Consider the following 23,799-nt stretch of genomic DNA (forward strand, 5'->3'; position numbering starts at 1 on the left):
GATTTTAAATTTTATCTGCACTTCTCGTAAAAGGGAATCTAGTCTGTCCTGTGTTGCGCATTAAGATAAATAATATCGTCCTGTTGTCTTTCCAAAAACATGCAAAGTATTACATTGACATCATTTTTTATTTGTCAAGGAATTGCATTTACTTCCATATATTATTTCAATCTCTATGGTTGGTACCCCATCTTCATTTAATTCAGCTTCCAATTCTAAGCATTTCAGATTTATCTTCCAGTCATTGATAATTCGATATACAGTTCCCAACCAATCTTTTGAGACTAATACGTAAATATAATCCTCTTCCTAATCACCTTTTGGACCTGTCCTGTAGTTTATTCAGATTACCATTAGTCATCGCAGCATTTTAAACGCCCTGGTTATGTTCTTCACATTTTGGACATACGAATTCCTGAACTTGTAATACTCAAGCAGTAGGTGACCCCAAATAGAAACTAGGTGATTTCGAAGTAACAATTAACAGCAACAGCCTTTGTTAAAAAAATAAATTGAGAAACTTAAATGATTATTATCTGGATGAGTTGCAAAATCATAAAACCACAATGTGATCTGAAAAATAAATGCCAAGTATACAGCGCCATCGAAACAATACATTCATACTGTTCGTAATAGGGAAACCAATAAACCTAATTTTTAAGAAATCTGACAAAAGGGGCAATACAGAATCCTTGCTGTCTTTAGTTGTGCAAGATAATCATATGAAAAATAAATAATAAATGCAGTTATTCGCGTACAATACATTGGGGACTGCTCTCTTCCATTCCCCCAATTGCTTTGAATTATTTTTCTAAATACAAATAGTGCTCTCCAATAGCACAATGGTAAAATTTGACATTAAAATATTAAAACAGTTTTCCACAATATTAATGTTTATAATGAAGTGCATATAAATAATACCTTGGTGATCGGCCCAGCGGTAGGAGTGCGCAGTGAATTAGCAGAAGAGCCCGAACCAGGTGTAGAGGCTGACGTTTTGGGCTTGAATGCGGTCATTGATTGAGATACTCCATCTGCCAGAATGAACTGTTCGCGCAGCTCTATATTCGTGCGACCCTTGGCTGTGTGTGCATGGTTCAGGTAAGAGGAGCAATTTTAAGGTGCCAAATACAAAAATAAGGAAAAGAAAAAAGAAAAAAACGAATTACAAAAACGTACAACATAAAACAGATCAAAAGAAAATTTAAAATTTTTTCTTAGGAGGTGAACGAAAAGGGCTGAATGAATTTAATAAGTTTAAAGAAATTGTGCAACAAGTATCATTGCGCTTGTAACTGATAAAAAGTAAAAATGCCATCGCACATAATTGATGCTAACTAAGCAATTGCTATGAATCATGATATAGGCAAAGCGACAACACTTAAATGCAAAAATTGTATAAAAGATCAAAAACGGACAGTTATAAAAATGACAAGCAAATTGGATGCAATATAAATTCTTTGTCTAAACGCCCAACCAGTTTCAACACAAAATGAACAATAAATAAATTTCACCTGCGCCACTTAGGTTGATAATAAATTAATAATGCAGGAACTGTTTAACTACTTCCACACCTGAGAGATGTTACTTTGATTATTTCCTTCATATAACTAGTCAAATAATTAGCATTGCTAGTTACTATAAGTAAATTTTGTTCTTTTTCGTCGAATCATTTTACTAAGAAAAATATCTACTTCTCATCAATTTCCAACCTAAAATTTGTTGAGTAGCAAATTGACTCAACGCATTTCTAAGCAAAACATTTGATGAAAATGTCAAATTTGAATCTGCTATTTTTATGCACTTGGGATACAACGGTTGACTAAAACACGGACGCATATCCACTTCCTTACATAAGTTCAATTTTAGATTGTTTATGAGCATCCAGTAGAAACTTTCAAAGATATTCAATGTTAAAAAGGGATGGGCACTTTAAAAATTTAAATTGATGTAATGTTGCTGTTATTTTTATAACTATAAACATAATCATAAAATAAATCAAATTCAAAATGTGTATGTGTACCATAATGTTAAATTATATACAAACAAAAATACATAAACACAAACAAAAATCCCAAAATGTATCAATAGCATTCCATACAAATTACCCTCGGAGCAGAGATTATACAAATCGAAAGTTAGCGCATAGAATGCTGTTGATTAAATTGCATGCATTCTTACCAAAGAAGCACCAAGGCTCGTGTTGCTCGGGTTTATCAGGATGAGGTAGAGGCAATACCAATGTAACTTATGTGGTTACGCACAATACATACATACAAAAGCATGATGATGATGATTTGTGTGAACATAAGACATATAGTTGCAAATGATCATAATACATAAAACAATTGGGAGAGGAAATATTAGTGGTGAAGGGAAACGAGAAGAAAAAAAACTATTAGTATATTGCAACTACAAGCCATGTATTAGACACAACTAACACGAGGATTCTCACCTTTACAGTGAGAATACTCGGGAAAGTATTATACATCAATTTGCATCTTTGCATTTTCTAAAAATGCGAAGAATAGCGTACCTTGAAACCAAATTAAAAACAATGGGGAGATTATGAAGCACAAGCTTAAGCAATATGCTCAAAGATGCGTCCTCAGGAGAGACAGTTAATTATTTGTTAATATATCATTAACACGTGATTTATTCGTTAAATGAAAGTTAACCATTTGCACATTCTTATTCAAGCTAAAGATTTAGTTCGTATAATTATGATTGTGAGTACATTATTTACTTCCCTTGCTTTAATATACATGCTTTATTTTTGTGTAAATTTGGTAAATTGAATTGACTAGAGAATTTTTAATTAGATAATCGGAATGACGACACTTACCTCGACACGGATCATTCTTCAAGAGAAATTCGTCAAGTGCTACCCATCCGCCACCGACGCGCACCATCACAGTGCTTCGTAAGATACGTACAAGACGTAACTTTTGACTATCACCAAACTAAAAGGAACCAGTTTACACATGACTTACCTACCCATTGTGATTTGACTTACCCTATACTTTCCTTCGCCAACTTGAAATACTTTGAATTTCAGTCGACACGTGCACAACATTACTAAACGTTTTACTTCATCGTGAATCTTCTGCGCATCTATGTCTGGTGCCTTTTCTTGCCAGTCTGGTCTCAATGCGGCGATAAACTCCTTCCAGTCGATCAATCCGCAGTTATTTCGGTCGAACATGTCGGCCACAGCCTTCATTTCCAATCGAGATGTGTCAAACTCTACAAAAATACTTTCGTTAAGATTTCCATATACCAAGAAGTTTAGCCCATACTAGTTCTAATGATTCCATCGATGAATTCATCCCTCGGAATTAGACCATTATTGTCCTTGTCCATTTTTCTGAATAAGTCTGTTAATCTAGATTTTTTGTGATTCATGAATTTGAGGAACTGAAAGGAATTTGTCAGATTATCAGTTTGCATTGGAAACACTGTAACTAACCCTTCTTCTCCAATCGTCCCACGAGAAGTTATCAGCTCGTTCTTTTTCTTTCAGGTATGCAAGGTGATCGTACAGTACCCGTTGGCGTTCCCATTCCAACATCCATACATTACGCCATTTATCCCATAAGTATTTAACGCGTGGCGATCGAAACTCTGGTTCCGTACTAAACAAGTTGGAACATTAATGAGTGATTGTGAGGTAGATATATACAGAGTGTTCCAATTTGTAAGCATATATACATATTTCCGACTTACCCATCAACACACTGTATATTTATATAAAACTCACATAGAAAGCATTTAAATTGTTAAGCCATATTTTCTAAATTTACACAATGTACAAAAAAAACTATGTACCTGCCAGCAGGAGGAAAACGAGGTCCAATGTGAGGAATGTTTGGATCTGGGCTAATTTCTCGACCGGGACTGGTTCGGCTGTAGAAAACACAACACATGCAACACACAATATATACTACAGTTTTACTTTCTACAACTTAAAATAGATTTTTTTTAAACAGTTCCACAAGCTAATTTACTGCACAATGCAAGTTGACTATTTTTTTTCATGGATGTTACTCCCCTTTGTTTTTCATTTTCATCAGAATGTCAATGTATTTTCAAATTCAAAGCGCCTTTATATGCACATCCCGTCTGACTTATCCCCCTATACCACTCCTAAACGGTACCATTATCAGATTATTATTTTTACAAGATATGCACTAAGTATCTTTTGTTAGTATATACATATTAACTAAAATTAAAAATGCCTGCGCTGACATTGACCTTATCTTGTATTCCCAATTTCATTGAACAAAAAATGCAAGACAAGAATCCGGAAAAAGATATGTATGTATGTATGAACTAACACAGGTCTAAGTTATGTATGATGGCTGTAAATAACCTCAAAAATGTAGCTTAAAAATGGCCATTATGATCCAATGATTCCCCTTAATCAAATATACACAAATGGCTAAGACTCTATGTAAGGTTTTGTTGCATCTCGCTTTAATTGCTTCAAAATTCAGTATATGTTGCCAATGGTTGCTCCCAAATTTAATTGAAGATCCAGATTTGCTCTTATTTGACTCTCTGAGGTTAGATTACGATCCTATGAAGTCTTTTTAGGCTGTCTTGCATCTCAGAGTGCCTTTATCTATTTGACTTTGGCCCAGTCTACCGTTCTCTTCTATTTCGCAAGATCTCACATCTCTTTTACACATTTTTTTTAATTTTTGCCCATTTGAGACACACACTTGCTCTTGCTTGACTCTCACAGCTCAAATTACAATATAATTTAGTCCCTTACTCTATAATGTGCTGGAGGTATCATTAATTGTCTCTTCATTTTTTTGTATCCTTAATTGCAAGGCTCATTCTTTGAACCTCTATGGCGTGGCCCTTCTAGCCATCCTCCTGTTCCTTAACGATTGCATTCTCTCATGGACCTAGTACTTTTTCAAAACTTTAGCTCAAATCTAGACCCTTTTGAGATTTAGATTCGCATTTATTTGACGCTTTGAGGTCGAATATAGACAATACTTGTTTAACTTTTTCCTAATATGAATTGCATCAAAGCTAATCTGAAGCTCTCTTTGATTCCCTTAATATACTGTGAAGAGGCACTCTCATACTTGCTTCTAATCTCTTAGTATGTACAGGGCGAGTTGTTTCCAATGTTTAGTATGGGGAGAGATACAAAGAATTGCCGAATTTTATGTAGATTACGTTTGCCTTTCAAAGTTTCTTCTAACTGTACAAATAAAGAAGTTATGGTCAAAAAACCGAAAAATTTAATTTTCGAAAATGCCCTTAGTGATTTTTACTTAGCTTTCTGATAGGTGCTAAAACAAAATTTTTATCACTTGTGAGTTTCGAGTAAATCACATCAACTATCTTTTTTCTTATGAACGCCAAATTAGAATTTTATGTCACTCGATAGAGAAAAAAATCACAAAACCAGTGATACTAAACACTTCGTATTTCATTTGGGAACACACTATATTTTAGCCTCGAAGTGTAGAATGTGTTATTCTTATAGCAATCATTCCATGGCAGTGTCGATGGTGACTATGCGAGACAATAAGCGAATGAATTTGGTTTCAATCATAATCATTGTAAACTTCAAGGCAACAATGCAAAATTGATTCCCAAATAAAATACTAAGTGTTTATTTAATTATTAGTATTACCAGTTTTGTATTTTTTGCACTATGTATATGACATAAAAATTCAACATAGCGTCCATAAGAAATAAGCAAGTTCAAGTGATACAAATTTTATTTTTGCAAATCAGAAAGCTGAGAAAAAATTACTTGGGTTTGTTAAAACTATTTGGTAATATGTTTTAAAATAAATTAACGCCAGCGCATTTTAAAAAATGACGTTTTTCGGTTTTTTGACCATAATTTCGTTTATCTTTTAGACCAAGATTTCTACCATGGTATGGTAGCGTTTCCTTTTTGTGTACCTTCTTTTTAAATATCTGTTTCCAATTCCACACTTTCTCAAACTTTTCTTTGATTTCTTTTTTACTCCTATAAAGTCGCTCCCCCTCCCTCCCAGCTCACATATATACAATGGAATTTAACTAGTAACTTTATATGTATTTTATTTCCAAAAAACTCGCATCTATTTAAAAAAAAAAGATTCGAAGTGTCTGTCAGCAGTAAAGTTTAAATGTAACTTTTATCTCCTAATGGGAGTAATTACATAAAATCTAACACATGCTGTGCATGTGATTTTGAATCACAAAGGAAACCCATCGAACATGCCCACCAATGATTATCATCTACATAATGCACTTGCAGTCAACATTCCAAAGCTTTAAGCAAAATGCATTACTTTCTTGGCACCCATACATCGACAGGCAACAATCTGATAGCACACTTAAGTTGTTTGTTTGACTAGTGTTCAATTCTTCTGTTGCGATACACTAAATCTGAAGGTGTATGGAACTAAAATAAATTAACCCTTACGCTTTAAATAAGAAGCTTAATGTTCAGAATTAAGATCCACCATTAAGGTGACACTTGAACATTCCAAAATTATATACACCCAGCAGAAAAGTGCAATTTACAGCCAACAATGCACACAATACATAGACTGAAGTAAGCTACAGACATTCCCAATTGGTGATAACATACTTATTTACATAAAGTCCGGAAAATGACACATTACTGGCGATGAAATAATGAAGGACGAGGCCCTTTGTATTTTAATTTCTGAGTCAAGTATAGTGTCATTTTACTGACGAGTTTTGTATTAAATTTTACCCAAAATCGTATTTTAATATAAAATTTCAATTTTCATATAACACTTTTGATTAATGTCAATCTGTTAGTGATGACAGGTGTCTTTATAGACATTTAGCAATGTGATAGGTAGGCAGGAAAGGTAGTCTGATCTGCCTCTGTCATAGAAACTAAAATTTCCTGACAAATTCATTGAACTATAAACAACGTAACTGGAAGGGAATCCATAATAGGCGACAAATGCGTACCGTTGAAGCTGTGAGACAGAATGAGGTGGTGGTATATCTATTTCAGTCACACTCATCGCGCCTAGTTTGTTTATTAGCACGCCTGATAGAAGCAGAAAATACGACTCGATGAATTTAAGTGAAATAGAAAAATTATGTCAATGAATTTAATGTTATTAGTGTGAGACAGATAAAGATACCACCACTCGTCTGGCTTCACTAATAATATGCTTGTTTCCCTTCCAGTTACGAGTATATAGTTCAATGCATAAAGTAGGCCTGAAAATGAAGGTTTCATGACGATTTTAGATCAAATAAATTACAATAAAAATGTCAATCAAGCAAAATTCATCAAAAAATCAATGTATGATTTAATGTCAACGATTTGTTTAATTGATCATTTATTCATGCTAGCATGCAAAAACGAAAGGCAAACAGTGCAATCGTACCTCTGTTTCCGCCCAAGAGTGCCATAGCCGTCGGGTGACGTTTCACGGACATCATGCTGTGATCCCCGACTGATGTGAAAAGCAAAACAAAAACAAACATCATGCAGGTGTACGAGCTTTTAAATAAATAAAGAAAACAACAGAACGTAATATATTAGGATCACCATTGATAACTGTTTTAATTCCATTTTTATTACAGGAATCTGCAAAATTTTTACCGCGTTTTTTCATTCAAATTGGTGGATAACAGAATTTAACATTCTTGAAAGTCACCTTGATTTAGTTAGTAAAATGAATAGTTCACATATTGGCTTAGCGTTATGACGTTATACATCTTTACCATAACACTTGGCATTTGGGTGAGAGAGCAAGTGAGTACTAGTTTTAGGAACCGCGGGCGATGAACTAAGAATAATGTTCTACGTTATAGGCGTTTTAAATGGAGGTTTCTGCGCTAAAAAGAGATAACAACAGGCAATGTCTGATTCTGAAGAAATGGAAAAATCAAGACAGTAACAAACATGCCTTACCTGTTGTTACCTCCATTTAAAAAACGCCTATAACGTAGAGCATCATTGTTCACCGCCCGCGATTCGTATAACTAGATAACCACTTGCTCATTTAAACCAAAATGCCGGGTGTAAGAACCGTGGTATTAATAGAAGCAATAACCCAATATGCGAACTTTACACATCTTACTTACTATATCTTATTTCCTATAAATGAATAATACTACGCAATGAACCTTTGAGAATATTCCCATAAGAAACCATAGATATGTGATTTGTTGGGTAAGTATTTTCGATTAGTGTAGTTTGGGGGAATATCTAAAAATTAGGTACATGGTGATTCTAATACCTTTTATATACTAAAACAAACATTGTGCGTCGCTTATAAATTGTGTACGACAAGCGGCTGGTGCCAAAACCAAACAGTTTTAAAAAATAAAAAAGAATTGGGTACTTACATTGGCGTCTTGGACTTGGGAATTTTTCTGGATTCTTTAGTTGCAGATTGTTTAACCTGTTTAGCTTTACAAATTCGATCAACTTCTACCTGTCGTTTTTGGGTATTTTCCATAAACTCTTTGTGGTCGGCGATTAGTTGTTCGGTACTTGGAATGTCCATAGGTAACTCCTCTTGACGTAGTGACAATAAGGTATTTTCGAGACCTTGTAACCAAGCCAAAAGTTCCTCCAGAGAATCGTCCATGTCTCTCAGTGATTGAATGTGTGATGATAACTTCTTGTACCTCTGTTGTGCCCATTGCGAGACTTCCTCCCATCGTGACTGTATTATAGTGATCCAGTGCTTAATTACGTTGACTGCATCTGGATGTGCCTTGGCGAGTACGTTATGGGCCAAGGTTAAGGTGTTGTCTTTTTCCACTTCCTTATCGTGTAATTCGCGTCTGATCTTTTCCAATACTTCCAACTGCGCATACGCCGACTCCTCATCTTCAGGTGTATTTCCTAACCAAACCGATTTATCTAGTGTTCACACAAAGTGGAATAAACTTACCCGCAAATCTAAGCTTCATTTCGGCATCAGACAGCCAATCCAACAACATATGCACAGCCTTATGTAACCTCTCAGCTTCCTTCAGTGCTTCTTCCAAGCGAGCCGATTTGCGGTGAGTCAATCGTGATACGACCTCCCAGATAGCGTTTAACTCATTCAATTGTGTTCGGATAGTCGCAGCGTCTGCCTTATTTCCTTTAACTTCCAACTCGTGTCCAGTGCGCATCACTGTTTCCATTTGCGCGTTACGAGCCTCCAATTCCTGTTCGAAATGGTGATGTTGATCGATTAAATGATGAACCGTGTCGAGATCACCATATAACGGATCCTCAGACGACAAATCCTTCTCGGCCTTTTGCAACCACTGTAACAAAGCAGCAATGGCGTCTTTAAACTGACCAGAATAAAGGAGAGCTTCCTCTAGTTTTCGTTGTATATCTACGCTCTTATTGCACACAGAGGTCCATCTGTTTTTCAACTCCACCAGCATTTGTTTTAAGACGGTCTCGTCAATCTTAGGAGCTTTTTCCTTCAGATGCTTGCCCACTTTCATGGTGTTATCGTAACTGCTTTGTTTGGAGGAGAGAGCGCGTTGGAATTCTTGGTGTTTGGCTAATCGTTGCTTTATCTTTTCGGGGTCATTAACGATTGCGTCTCTCATCACTTCGTCAAGCGATGACTCAGTATCTTCTAACCAACTCATGAGGCCGCTCCAAGAATCGTGGAATTCTCTCGCCTCCTTGTAACCAAGATCTAGCGCTCGCGTTCGTTCTGCCGATTTAGATGCAACCCTTTCCCATCGATGCTGCACGCTGATCAGTAAATTCTTGATCAGAATGACGTCCTGCTTTTGGCTGAAGTATTTTAAATGTGTGCCCTTTTTATCTAAGTTAAGCATGGTCTCCCTGTGAGCGCTGACGTCCTTTTGGAATACTTTGTGATCTTCGATTTGTGCCTGCACGGTCTCCAAAACTCTAGAAACCGGCTTCAAATTCGAAAGAACCTTCTCTGCGTTTGTTAACCAATCGACAAACGACTGCAAAGCGTCATGGAACTCGGTCGCTTCTTTAAGCGCAATCTCTAATTTTATTTTCTTGTCATTCGCACGTGACGTGACCGAATCCCATCTCTGCTTCAATGTTCGTAAATTATGTTGCAAATTGGACGCCGCATTTGAACCTTTACGCAAATATTCTTGACCTTGAGCGAGTACGGTTTCAACTTTGGGACGATTCTCCTCAATCTCATTATAAACCTCCATAAATCGCTCAAGTTGTTCACTAGCTGTCTCTGGGAGACCACCAACTGGTTTACTTGCGGCAATAATACCATCAACGTCACCTAACCAGCTAAGCAAATCTTGAATTTCCGCATTGAACTGTTGAGCTTCTCTAAGCGCGATCTCTAACTCTCGTTGTCTATCTGCAGCCTTTTGCATAAGTGCCCTCCAAGCAGTGTTCAACACGTTCAATTTATCCTGTGTTACACACGCCTCATCCGTACCCTTCCCACTTTCGATGATTTGCCGGCCAGCGTCATTTAAAGTATCAATGCTGGTTTGGTGAGCTTGAATGTCGTTAACCAAAACCTTTAACTTCGCTAACTCTATTTCCAAAATCTGTGGATCTCCGGCGACAGGTTTCAGTTCGTCCAAAGTTTGATCGGTCTTGCTGATCCACACCAGTAATTCATTAAGAGCATGCTGGAATTGCCCGAGTCGCAGTAACGCATTCTCCAACTGACGTTGGCGGTCGACAACACCCCGCAATAAATCATCCCAACGTCTATTCACTGCGGCAAGTGGCTCTTTGATAGCGGCTGCTTGATCAGCAGATGTGCGTTCAGTTAGCTCCTGAGCTTGTCTGTAATAAGAGGTTAATTTCTAAAGTCTGGAAATTTCCCAAACGTACAAATCAAGCAGATGTTTTAAATACCTGTTGATTTGTCACTCAAAATCAAGCATAAACACTACGGCGGGGCAAAAAAGCATTTTGTTTTCAACTTTTTGCCCACTACTTTAAAATATTTCGAAATATTGAAACCAAGCAAAACAATAATTAACTTGTTTTTAGTAGCAATTTTTAAAATCCTATAACAAATTAACAAAAACCCGCTTATTAACTTATTAACATTTCCTGAGAAAGCAAACTTTGTGCTAACTACAATAGTTGATGATGGTCATAGTTCTGGTTAAACAAATAAATAAATAATTCTACCTTTGGTTAAAGTTAACCAGATTTACCAATTTTACCATTATCAATGCAACTTGCTAGTTACATATCTTTTTAGGTATAGTGAGAGAGGTAAAAATGAAAGACATAAGAGTACATGTGCATTTTTGACAACTCTACCTGCTCTAAAAGGTACCTGCGCTCAGGAATACAGAGTGAGTTGTAATTTAATTCTAGTAAGTTTAGCACAAAGTTATTTTTTCTTCTTCAAAATCAGTATTAACAGGAAACTATTTAACTACATTTTTCTCCCATACTTATACGCCAAAATGCGAAATAACACGATACACTTGAAGTCATTCCATAATGCTAGAGCAAGAGCATGCATGACAATATGAATATAAAACGCCAACAAAACAGAAATTTTGATCAGTTATAGAATGACAAAATTGCATGGCAAAATCTCAAGCACACGCCATATAGATCAGCTGTAAAAAAAATTTCCCATAGCACACCCACTCGTTTAGCAATCTCAAAGTTGTAAAACCCCTTTATAAAATCATGCATTATTAACACAAAAGCAATGCTTAAATGCTCGTTTAAATGTCTTGCCTGATAAGACTCCTGTGGACCGGAAGGACACATCAAAAAAGGAAAGATACAAGTTAGAATATAAATGTCACAAGTTGAGGTTACGTTGAAAAAATACTCACCTATTTAACGCTTCAACTTTCACCATGTGGGGATCCACTTCTGACTTGAACTGCTTCAGTTGTTCTATTTGTCTTTTCACAGCGTCGATGTCTGTTCCCAATGGTCCCATTTTAACAAATTTCTTCTCTGCTTCATTCAAGAATACCATTAGGTTCTGCAACAATTCATTAAATTAACTCTTTAAGTTATCAGACTTGAAGGACCATACCTGTAATGTTTCGTGGAATTCCATAGCTTTTTCCATTGCGTCGATGAGATTTTCTTCACGTTTGGCATACAAGGCGGTAATGTTATCCCAAGCATGGTCTAGATCTTCAATATGTTTCTTTACTTCGGGTTTATCAGGTTCGCCACATAACTGCATTAATTCCTGCCCAGATGCTCTGACTTGATCCACATCTGGTTTAGTTTGGTCAATTTCATGCCTAATCTCTTGTAACGCGACCTGTTGTTGTTGAATTGTTTTCGGCTCAACAGCCGGTGGTTCTTGACTGGTGAGGGAATCTTCCAAATCACGCAACGTCACCATAACCGCATGGAGCTCGCTCCAGAATTTCTGTGCCGCATCCAAAGCGTCCTCGAGAGACAATCCTCGATCATTCGTCGCCTTTTGCACATCATCCCATAAATTCTTTAACTTATCCAATTTCCGTTTCACATCTTTAATCGCAGGATCTGCGCGGTTTCCGGCCTTATTGATCACATCGTCTGCTGCCCGTTGGACGGCGGCGTAAGCTTCTTTGCGCTTGTCCAGATCGCTGATTAACGCGTTATTGTCTTCAATTTGATCTCGAATTTTGGGAGGATGCGCAGAGATCGGTTCTTGATTGTGAACTTGATCTGCAGTATTCGTCAATGCGCGCAACATACCTTCTAATTTATCCGCAAATTTGGAACTCTCTTGCAGTGCCCTCTCGAGCGCTTGCTGACGTTCGCGCAATTCTAATTTCAAAGCACTGTATCTTTCGTTGCAACTGTCAAGTAATTCTTGCACCTTTGAGCCATCATCATCATTACAAAGTTTGACAAGAGCCTCTCCAGTTTTATTCAATTTGTCGACAAGAGGTTTGTGTTCATTAATCGACTGTACGAACAATTCATTGCGGTCTTGTTGTTGGGCGATGAGATCAGGACGCATGGCGGGCATGGCTAGCATGGATACCTGTTCTTCCATATCACTAAGCCAGTTGGACAGTACCGCATGTGTGTCGTGGAAATGTTCGGCGAGAGGTAGTGCCTGTTCTAGGATACCTAAACGATCTGAGCTTAAAGCCGAAACAGTATCCATCGTTTCGCGTAGATCTTCCATTTTTTCCCTAATTAAAGATGTGTCATCGCTCGGCGGACTTTCACGCAGAACTTTCCTGGACGTCGCCAAAACGTCTCTTACGCGACCTTTCTGACTTGAAATATCATCATTAAGGGCTTTGTGTTCTTTCAACTGCACGCGAATCAAGTCTGGTTCGGCCGATGGTTTTTCCGCGTCACGAATTTGACTCTCCACCTCTCTAAACCATTCCAACAACTCGTCTATGTCACCGGTTACTTCCAAAGCTCGCTGTTTGCCCAAGTGGATTCTTTCGGCGCGTCGTTGTATTTGCTCAGAAATTGCATCAAACCGGCGATTATCTCTAGTGACCAATCCTTCGATCGTAGCGGCGCCTTCGCCTGCGCTGGCTTGGCATAATTGCGGACCTAAGAGGTTGATTGCCTCCAGAATCGGTCTCTGTTCTTGCAAATCTAGTTCTAACCGCGCGATTTCATTTTCGTTTGTGTCGGCGGATTGAAGTACGCTCTCTGCAGTTTTCATCCATTCTCCGAGACAGTTGTGATTGTTATGGAATTGTTGCACGAGCGGTAACAGATCTTGAGCATTTTTCAAGAGATCGGCTCCACGTGACGTAAGTTCATTATATCGCCTTTGTAATGAGTCTAATTTATCTTTCAGTTGAAGTGCTTCGTCCGATGATATGTGTCGCATTAATTCGACACCTGCGTCAACTGTACCATCAACATCTTGCTGGCGACTAGAGATGTTTTCAGTCAAATTCTGTAATTCAAAAATTGGAATAACAACTAAGAGTTTGATTAGAAATTGTGATTTGGTCCTTAAATGAATACAACAACAAACAACTCACTTCTGCAATTTTGTGTCATTAAACACAATTTTGGCTATTCAACATGTTGATGCAAGAATATACAAAGATAAGTTACGTAAACGCCAATTACATAAATTTCTGCTAATGTTTACCATTTGTTAAAGTTAAAAAAGATACACTTACCGCTAAATCATCCATTTGCTCCAGTAGTCTGTCTGTATGTACTGCCAGAATCTTGTACCGACTCAATTGCTGTTCCATGTCATCCATCCAACCAGCCAAGTCTTGGTAAGTTAATACTAAATGTCTCAATCCTTGCCGGGATGATGTTAAAAGTTGGCCGACATGCTCGCTAGCTTCAACTAGATTACCATAACGATCAGTCACCTCCTGTAATTTATCAGCCAACCCACTTGCTTCGTCATCGCCAACCAATGCCATCAAATTCGACGCAATATCAGTCAACTCGCTAAAATCTGGTTTCTTATCTAATATATCATTGTGGAGAATATCATGTTCGCGTATTCTAATCTGTATTTTTTCCTCATCAGTTGGTATTAATTCCATGTCCTTCACTTTACGTTCACTGCGATCGAGCCAGTCTTGCAGAGGTACGAGCTTATCTTGGAACTGTTTTGCGACGTGCATAGCCCTTTCTAAATCGAGCGTGCGCTGTTGCGCTCCTTCAGTAAGAGCATCAAATCGCCCAATGAGATCTTTCAGTTGTTTCTCTATAGCTTTACGTTCTTTGGGTTCGGCTTCCTTGGCGATCTCATTGCCCATGCTAAACAATGATGACATGGAGTGTTGACGGTCCAGCAACATTTTCTTTAAGAACTACAATGAAAAAGAATTAAAATTAATTAAGTCTACACATATGCAGAGATTAGCAGTACCCAATGGAAGAAGGGCAAGGATAACATTTGGCAAATATAAATAAGGGAATTGTATGTATCTTTAAGAGAGAGCCGTTTTTTTCCGATTACGATATTTAAGATTACCATGTTTACATTTTTCCCAAATTTTATATTTTTTATTCTTTCGAGTCGAGTCGAGTACATATATATGTTTCGGCTATTTTCCAAACTATATGGCTGGAACATAAGAACGAAAATAATAAAAAATAAAATTTGGCAAGAACTCAAAACATCTATTATTTATCTGCATTAGATGGAGCCATCGTTACATCACCTCTACAATGAAAATAATCGAAATGTATATATCTTTAAGTGAAAACATTTTCTTGAATTCTGGCATTCAAGAAAACTGCTACTAACCTTGGCTACTTGTAGTATTGACATTAATGCTTGTAGGTAAAAACCTGATCAAGACTAATTCTCCTAAATGGAAGAGGGTAAGCGTCCCAATCAGTTACTATTTCATTTACAATAAAAATAAACGAAATTTTGCAGTCCGTGGACTAAATCAACGTGTTTTGTCTTGCATTTAAGGGAATAAAGTGTTAGTTTTTCTCCAGGAGGGTTTTAAAAGGCAATGCAAGATGAAAAGTGACATTTATTATTAAACAGTAACATTGCCCCAGAACAAACTTAGAAGTGAATCCTAAACGGGAACAACTGAGTACAAATACAATACGTTTGGAGACCATTCAATAGATGGCGCATAGTTAGCGTGCGTGTTAGTCACTAGATTAGTGCGTGTGCGCCATTATTACAATTATGCATACAAGTCGAAAACGTAAGTGTTGTGTGACAAATTGTGAAAACGTTTCCCAAAAACGGAGCCCGAATTAACTCTGGAAGAAATCGACAGAACATTTTTGCCTTGTGAACGTCATTTTTCTGACTGCCCTTTAGAATCACGAACATGAAGAGGTTTAAAGCGTTTGAAAGTTCCCACATTATATTTAGAGAAATTCAGTATAATGTGGACGTAGCTTACATAGATTGATTTTAATATTTAAATTTGGCGCCATTCACACAAAAGCTGCTAAGAACATACACGAGATGGCGCGTCATTTTTACATTATATAAAGTCACTAGATATAGAAAGTACCGCAATCATCCGCCATTTTTGGGCAAATTTGCTGCCAACTTAAAAAAATTGACAAATAAAATCTGAATAGCTGTCATTTTTTATAACCTAACTTCATAGTACTGTCATGTTTTATAAAAATATATACAGATATCTCCAAACAGATGGAACAATCCCTAACATTAAAGTTACTAGAATCTGGTAACTTCCGCCATTTTTGGGCAAAAATCATGCGTTCTCTCTCTAACACACGAGCCCAATGGAATGCGGTACTTTCTATATTTAGTGACTTTAACATTATATTACAGCTTTCATTCTAAAGTTTGTTGTTCTATGAACATTACAAGGTATCTATGATTTCACAATCAAACAACATTCTTTTTTTCAAATTTGTGTGTTGAACATTAAAATTGTTGTAACGTATTATCGAAGTACAAAAAATAGCCTGTAGGATTAACGTCTCAAACCAACTATGGTTTGAGTAAAACGGCACCCTTGGGATTAAAACACACTTTAGTCCCTTGATATATAATATACTATTTTTATTTATTTATACAGTTTCTGAAATTCTGATAATCAAGAAAACTACTACTGCAATTAGGCCAGTAAATGAACGTGGAATACGGCGATACTGTGTAATTTTCCGCGTCTCCACCGAATCGCATGAAAATTTGGATTTAGGTTCCTCTTACCCTCTACTTCAAAGGTGAACTTGAGCCCAGGGTTGCTTTTACTTGGGGGATGAATGCCACCCCTTCTCGGGGGGTAAAAAAGATATGTTCAGAATAAGTCCGGAAATTGATAAATTGAGTAATTCTAAGCAACTTTTGTTCTATAGAGTTTTTTCACTAAGTCAATAGTATTCGAGTTAATTGCGAGTGAAAATGTTCATTTTTCAACAAAAAAACTACGTTTTCAGACGGTTTTTCGCAAATAACTCTAAAAGTAAGTATTGTATCGAAAAAAGTATTCTTAGCAAAAACATAGCTTATAAACAGACAAACAAAATGGTCTATATATGAAGTCTGTAGACCCAGTAGAAGCACAGTTGTAGCTCATGAAAAGTAGGTTCTCATTCGTCAAATTCCAAATCGAGTACTTTTTAAAGTGTTTGAAAAAACCTTTCTTTTTGTTTTTAAGAAAAGTTCCTAGCATCAAAACTAAGTGAGTTACGTTCAAAATAAAGTTGGTTTTTTTTTTTTTGTAAAAATAATTGAGGAAATCACCCCCTAATTAGCACCCCAATTACAATACAAATAATCAAATTCAGTGCCGGTTTACCGGTTAGGCACGGTAGGCACGTGCCTAGGGGCGCCGACCATTTAGGGGCGCCAGCCGCCAGTGCCACCACCAGGTATCGTACGCCCACTGAATGGAATTTCCCATACCGATGTGCTTACGACTTTTTAAATTTAATTCCTTAGTGTTGTGTCATTTTTTACGACAAAGATTAACAGTAATTACACATTCATTTTGAAATGTGTACATTTACCTACTATATAACAGGATATGAAAACTGAGAAGCTGCAATTTTTGTGTCAAATTGATATACGTAATTGCAGAGCGAGACTACTATGAACTTTTCAAGAAATTCTCTCGGCAGAGTGAGACTTAATGAATTGGCACTTCTACACATGAATAGTGATATATTAGACCGCATAAATGTTGAGGAAATTTTGGATAAATTTGCTTCACAAAAGGCTAGAAAAAAAAATGTTTTAGAGAACTATGACTTTTTTATTATTTAAAAATACCTTTTTCGATTCAGTTTTAGAAAATTATTATTTTTTGACCTATTTAAAAACGCAAATAATTTATTTTTCGTGAAATTATACTGTTCAGACTAATTTTTTAATAAAGGAATTTTTTAGGTGTCGGGTGGGCGCTTAAAGGGCTGTGCCTAGGGGAGAAAATGTTCCTAAACCGGCACTGATCAAATTGTATGTATCTTTAAGGAAGAATTTTTCCTCAAATTCAGAGGTAGATAATCATATTATTGATACCACATGGAACAAGATAAGCGACCCATTCGTTTACTCTTTGATCTACTTTAAAATAAAAATAATGGAATTTGATGTATTTTTTAGCAAAATTTTTTCTCAAATCTGATATTTAAAAGAATTGTAGGTGAAACACCTGATCAAGAATAATGGTACCAAAAGGAAGAGGATAGGCATCACATTCGATCACTCCTATCTGATTGATGATCAAAATGAATTGCCGTTAATGGAGAACTGTTGGCCAAATTCCAATACTTAAAAAAACGGTAAAAGTAGGTGAAAACCCATTCAAAACACAAAAAAGTTTTATCTTACCTTTTGTTCCTGAAGCTGTGCTTTTACAACTTTGTAATCTGCAGAAGGTGCTTTTTGGTTAGCTACTAGCTCCTCAGTGTCTGTCAACCATTTGGCCAATCCGTCTAAAGCTTCTTGGAATTTGCCAGATTGTAATAGTGCAATATCTAGTCGTCTCTCGCGATCATTAATCTAAAACCAAATGATTACTACATTTTCACATACTTGCTGAATTACCTTTTCTTTTAGACTATTCCACAAATCATTCATTTTCTCTAAGTCTTTCTCCAGTGTGGTCGTATTAACGCCCGGTGAGGCGGACTGAATAAGACTCTGACCTATACGATTACAATCATCCACCATTTTGCTAAGTGGTTCGACGCTCTTGGCTCTGAATTTCTTAAAGTCTTGTTGCTGGGCTCTAATACTATCCACTTCGGATGCAACTGGTTTCATTTTGCGCAACTGCTCTGTAGTATCGCCTATGTTATCCAATACACTCGAATGATTCAAATAGAAATCCTGCAATTTCTTAAGCGTTCCTTCCAAATTTTGCTCGCGATTCCTTGCGCGTTCGTCCAACTTGCCCAATTGTTTCCGTAAACTATCCACCTGCTGTCTAGTCTGGACAGTATCGGGCGCAAAGCCACTGTCAACCAAGCGTTCGCCGGCGAACACAGCATCGTTAACGTCATCTGAAGCTTTATTAATTTTACCAATTAGGTTTCCTATGTCATCGATTTGTAGTTTAACTGTCTTGAATTCGCGACCAGGAGGTTTCATCGAATCTAGCTCTGTTTCTAAACCGGAAAGGTCGTTAGTTAGCGCTTTCACTTGATCATTAAACTGCATAACCGCAGTGGCGGCAGATTGTAAATCGGAACAACGATCGTCCAGTTTCGCATGCAACTCATTGATTCGATCTCCTAAACCGTCAACTTCGTCTTCTAAGTGATTGGCGTCGATACTATTCTCAGCAGCTTCGCGGACTAAATCAGTAGCCTGCTGGCGAACAGTCTGGTGCGGTCTTTTCAATTGGGCAACCTCATCACGTAAACTTTTTACACGATCGAGCAATTTAGGATCACGAGCAACACCACCTAATGCATCATGCGACGCCAATTTATCCTCACACCTCTCCAAACCATGCAGAAGTTCACGCAAATTTTCGTTAAAATCGGACAATTTCCTTGACTGATCCTCTAAAGCCTGCGTACGCGCAATGACATCATTATTTAACTTATCCCAACGGTCTTTTAAGTTATTCAGTTCGTTCTTAACAATATCTTTATCTATATCACACGCTGAATGGAATGTATCACCTAACGATCGCGTATTCTCGTATTCTCCCGAACGTTTCCACACTTCATTTCGAAAAACTTGCAGATCTTTCAATTGCTTCTCTATATGTTTACGTTTAAAGGATGACGGCTTTAGTGAATCTAATTTGTCTTCCGCTTGACGAAGCCAAGGTAAAAATGTCTCCAAGGTTCTGTAGTACTTGCGGCAGTGTTCCTGTTTGACAAAATTTGTTAGACAAGTGTCATAGTTCATGTTAACTTATAGCTTGTGAAAAACTAAAGAGCACTTATAAAAATCCAATAAATATGTTCATCAAACCCTTTCAAGTAGCTAACTTAAAGTATAGTATAGCTTTAATTTGATTAAATGACAAAGGTTGCACATTTAATTAAAGTTAAGGGTTGTGAATTTGAGAATCTGCAGTTTCCCTTAGTCTGAAAAATGAATAGATCAGCCAATCGAATTGATTCAACTCGATAGGTGTTTCGAAATTATTTTTGTATTTTGACCTTGAATTTGACTTCAACTCCAGGTTGAAAACTAACGCTCTTTATAATACGTATCAACTTACCATACATGTTTGAAGTCTGGTCTGCCTATCCATAGTTTCCTTTCTAAGTTTATCCCACTGTTGTTGTATTTTATCGACATCCCTTTGTAACGTTCGACTATCAGACTTGCTGTTGCGCGAGATCATATCTCTTCCTTTGTTTAACAGCATAATCACCTCATGCTCTCTTGCTAAGACCTCTCTGTAAATCGGTTCATGATGCGCCAATTGTTGTTCCAACACATCACGATCGGCCGAAATGAGTAATCGCTCCGATAGCGATCCAAGCTCCTCAGACAACCATCCTAAAGTTTTCGCGCACGACGCCTCAAACATCCTGCCGTCACGAAGAGAGCCCTCGATCTCCGCCTTTCTATGGTCCAATTTCTTCTGCAACGCATTGTATTGTCGTCCGATGGATGCCAGCTTGGCTTGAATATCAGTTCGGGACGCCGGATCGCTAAGCACATTGCAAAGTTGAATTCCGGCCGCTTCCAGGTCTGCCAATAGAGGACGTTGTCCCTCCAGTTGTCTTTCGAAATTTTCAATTTTGCGCAACTGTTCTTCGGGATCTCTATCCAAAGGTAACTCGTCAAGATTATCAGATATAGTTTGTAGGGCTTCACGTAAACGGGTATGCTGTGCATCAAACTCCCTGCTAGTGTCGACTGCTGCTCCTAAAGAATCAGCTCGCTCATCCAATTTTCCTAAAACAATCCGACGTGGTCAAGTACTTACACTATTGATGCAATATACCTAATAAATCGGACCATCGTTGTTGTACATTGGTGAGTTTGGTGTTCACCTTTTGACCATCAGGTGACCGAGGATCTAAGTAACTTAGGACTGAATCTCCAACATCGATTAGATGTTGCAATTGTGGTTGTTGTGTACGGAATTCCTCACGTAATACTTGCACCTGCTGTACTTGAGACTGGACCATACGAGAGTCGCTTGAAATCGGTCCCAGAACTGTTAGCATTCTTTCCTTGGCCGATAACCAAGACGACATGGATTCGTGGGTGTCGAGGAACTCTTTCATATCTTCCATGAATTTTATTCTAAACGGGATCGCTTTAGTCACACAGTTGTCATGACAGCGTTTGTGATAAATGAAAATAAATTAATTTATCGATTAATCGTGAAGGTCCAATAATGATCGAATAATTAATTATTATTAATTATAGTAATTCATTCATTATTTATAATTCGGCAACCAACATGAGATTTGATAAACCCATGATTAACACCAGTCATATAAGATCAACAAGATCAATAAAAATAATCAAGATGGTTTATCAGTCAATCCCCAAAGACGTCATCCTATTGTACAGATACCTACTTAGCTTGCTAGTTATTGATTAATCAATAAATCATTCTTTTGTAAATTTAACAGTCATAGATTAGTGGATAAGTTACTACATTAATGGTTTCTTTCACCTCTCTTCTAGTATAAAAACAGTCACGTCAATCATCGCAGGTAGCCGCCCACTGCAAAACTGCCCGTGAGGAGTACACAAATTATGCTATTATATTTTCACCTCTATCTAGCCCATGAGAAGAAATCATAAGTTTTGCAGGGGGCGGCTACCTGCGACTGTTTTTATACTAGACGACGTGTAGACACGAGCTTACCTATCCTTGCAGCGATCATTTAAGCTCTTCCATCTAGACACCACATCTTCAAGTTCATCATTCAGATTATCTGCACCGAGCGCTCCCGGTTTTCTTCTAAGCAAATCTTTGACTTGAGTTCGCGTCGAGTCGAGTAATGATTGTTTTTCGTACAATTCTTCCATAATCTGTCTGATCTGTTTCACGCTCTTATCGGCCTCCTCCTTCGTGTTGGGTACTATTTCTTTCGGCAACTGTCTCTGCACTTTATCCAAGAACGAATCCAGAATTTTCAAATTGTCTAAATGTTTTTTAACTTCGTCCCTAGTGCTGTCTATTTCAGATTGGCGATCGCTGATTTTAATGCCGAGCAGAGAGTATCGATTATTAATTTCGGAAAGCTGCTGTTGAATTGGCGATAGTTCTTCAAGGTGGAATCCGTCCTGGCTGGAACGGCGTGATGAAAATCCACTGGATCCACCAGGAGATATCGGTGATTGCATACTAATTCCCTTGGTAGGCGAAGGGGATCGGCCGTCTTGTGAACCGCGTCTTAATGGGCTGACTGCAATAGTAGTACGTTTCGTTGGACTATACGCTTGCGTTCGTTTTTTAGTTGGAGAATCTGGCCTTTCGCTTTTGACTAAATTATCGTACGAATTACCTACATCGTTGACTTTATCGATAGTGACTGCGTAATCTCTGTATTCTTTCGCTATCGGTTTCAGCTCATCATTCTGCAGTCGTAAAGTTTCCATATCGAGCGCAACAATTTCCAAACGAGTCATTCTAGTCTCCATTTTGGTTAACCATTCCGATACCTGAAGGCGTAGACCCTCATAGATATTCAATTGTTCCGCGCGTTGCAAGGATAACTTGTGTTTCTCATCAAGAAGACTATTCAGTTCTTTCCACTGGTTCTCCATGGCCTTAATTCTATCCCGAACTGGTGCAGTATCGGTGACGTCGCGTTTGTTAACCAGATCTTTACCGTCACGAATTGTGCTATCAAATAGCTCTCTCTTCCCGTCTCGATTTGCCGCGATATCGCTCATACGAGTTGTGTATTCCTGTATGCTCAGTTTGGCAAAATCGCGCGAGTCTAACAGTTCCACGATACCGGAATACCACTGCTCAAACTGTGTGGAGTGGGTGAGAAACACGCTCAAGTTGCTGTTAACATCTTCCAAAAATTCTGCTCGTTTTTGAGTTCGATCAAATAATTTTTCAAAGCGGACTTTAACATCGTTTAATTTTGTTTCGATTTGCTTGGCGACGCGCGCATTGCTCGTCGAGACGATTAACTCACTCGCTGATAAGTAGACGGAATCGATCGATGAAATATGTGTGTCGATATCGGATTGGAATACTCTGTGTTCTCGCAATTGCTCCTCAAGTCGGTCTTTGATTAACGAAGCTGGCCTTTGTAGATTTTTGAATTGATTTTCTGCCGAGTTAAGCCAGTTAACGATACCGTCGAGCGCGTCTTGAACGCCTTGGGATTGTACCAAAGCAGTATCAAGTTCTTGGCAACGTTCGGCGAGTGCATTTCCGAGCTGTTTGTATTTTTGATCCAATTCAATTACGGGTTGTTCCAGACGAGACATTTCAACAGGTGACAGTTGGCCCTCTAAAGAACGTAGCAGCGAATCCAGTGCCTATATTAAATAAATGTGGAGCATTAGTAGAGTGGTGGGAGAAATTTTGGTGCCTTTGTATAAATACCTGTTTGATGTTATCAATTAAGCGTCCATTCGCAATAAATTCATTATTAAGGGTTTTCGCCTTATTAAGTTGATCTTCTACACCTTTCGGATCTCCAGCGATAGGCTCATTGAGAACTTTATTCACTTTGGGCTCAACATCTCGTAACCACTGCCGCGCCTTGTCAAGAGCATCAGTATAGTCACGCTGGCGACTGCCCACACCAGACAGACGATCCGATAAGTTGTTGGCTCGGTGTAGCAAATCTCGGTACTGTTGGGTTACATATGAGACTTCGTTTCGTATGGGGGAGTCTTGAGAAGATAAAGGTTCAATGTGAGGTAAACGCGAAGGAAGCGAAGTACGGAATTCGTTTAAGACGTTGAGATATTCCTAAAAGAAAATGTTAAGAACATGTTTCGTAACGCGTTTGCTAAT

At 37.8% G+C, this 23,799-nt stretch overlaps 1 protein-coding gene across 14 annotated transcripts in view; it reads right to left on the reverse strand.

Annotated features, from left to right (window-relative positions):
- LOC116180511 (dystonin) overlaps positions 1–23,799 on the reverse strand; it is a 39,577-nt gene that overhangs the window by 15,181 nt on the left and 597 nt on the right. For 6 of the 14 annotated variants that reach the window (XM_031500625.1, XM_031500614.1, XM_031500605.1 and 3 more), the window contains exons 2-20: positions 23,383–23,754; positions 21,679–23,315; positions 20,800–21,104; positions 20,065–20,750; positions 18,429–19,706; positions 18,213–18,383; positions 14,086–14,739; positions 12,012–13,853; positions 11,803–11,957; positions 11,702–11,713; positions 8,919–10,780; positions 8,365–8,869; positions 7,398–7,466; positions 3,829–3,906; positions 3,470–3,635; positions 3,300–3,417; positions 3,017–3,246; positions 2,846–2,963; positions 922–1,082 (exon numbers count right to left, since the gene is read on the reverse strand). In XM_031500625.1, the coding sequence (XP_031356485.1) occupies positions 922–1,082; positions 2,846–2,963; positions 3,017–3,246; positions 3,300–3,417; positions 3,470–3,635; positions 3,829–3,906; positions 7,398–7,466; positions 8,365–8,869; positions 8,919–10,780; positions 11,702–11,713; positions 11,803–11,957; positions 12,012–13,853; positions 14,086–14,739; positions 18,213–18,383; positions 18,429–19,706; positions 20,065–20,750; positions 20,800–21,104; positions 21,679–23,315; positions 23,383–23,754 (10,419 nt within the window). Of the gene's footprint in view, positions 1–921; positions 1,083–2,107; positions 2,248–2,845; positions 2,964–3,016; positions 3,247–3,299; positions 3,418–3,469; positions 3,636–3,828; positions 3,907–7,397; positions 7,467–8,364; positions 8,870–8,918; positions 10,781–11,701; positions 11,714–11,802; positions 11,958–12,011; positions 13,854–14,085; positions 14,740–18,212; positions 18,384–18,428; positions 19,707–20,064; positions 20,751–20,799; positions 21,105–21,678; positions 23,316–23,382; positions 23,755–23,799 lie in introns of those variants that run through there. The other 8 variants (XM_031500573.1, XM_031500549.1, XM_031500641.1 and 5 more) reach the window with 6 other exon arrangements.

Source organism: Photinus pyralis, unplaced genomic scaffold (assembly GCF_008802855.1).
Source record: "Photinus pyralis isolate 1611_PpyrPB1 unplaced genomic scaffold, Ppyr1.3 Ppyr1.4_LG1, whole genome shotgun sequence".
NCBI lineage: Eukaryota > Metazoa > Arthropoda > Insecta > Coleoptera > Lampyridae > Photinus > Photinus pyralis.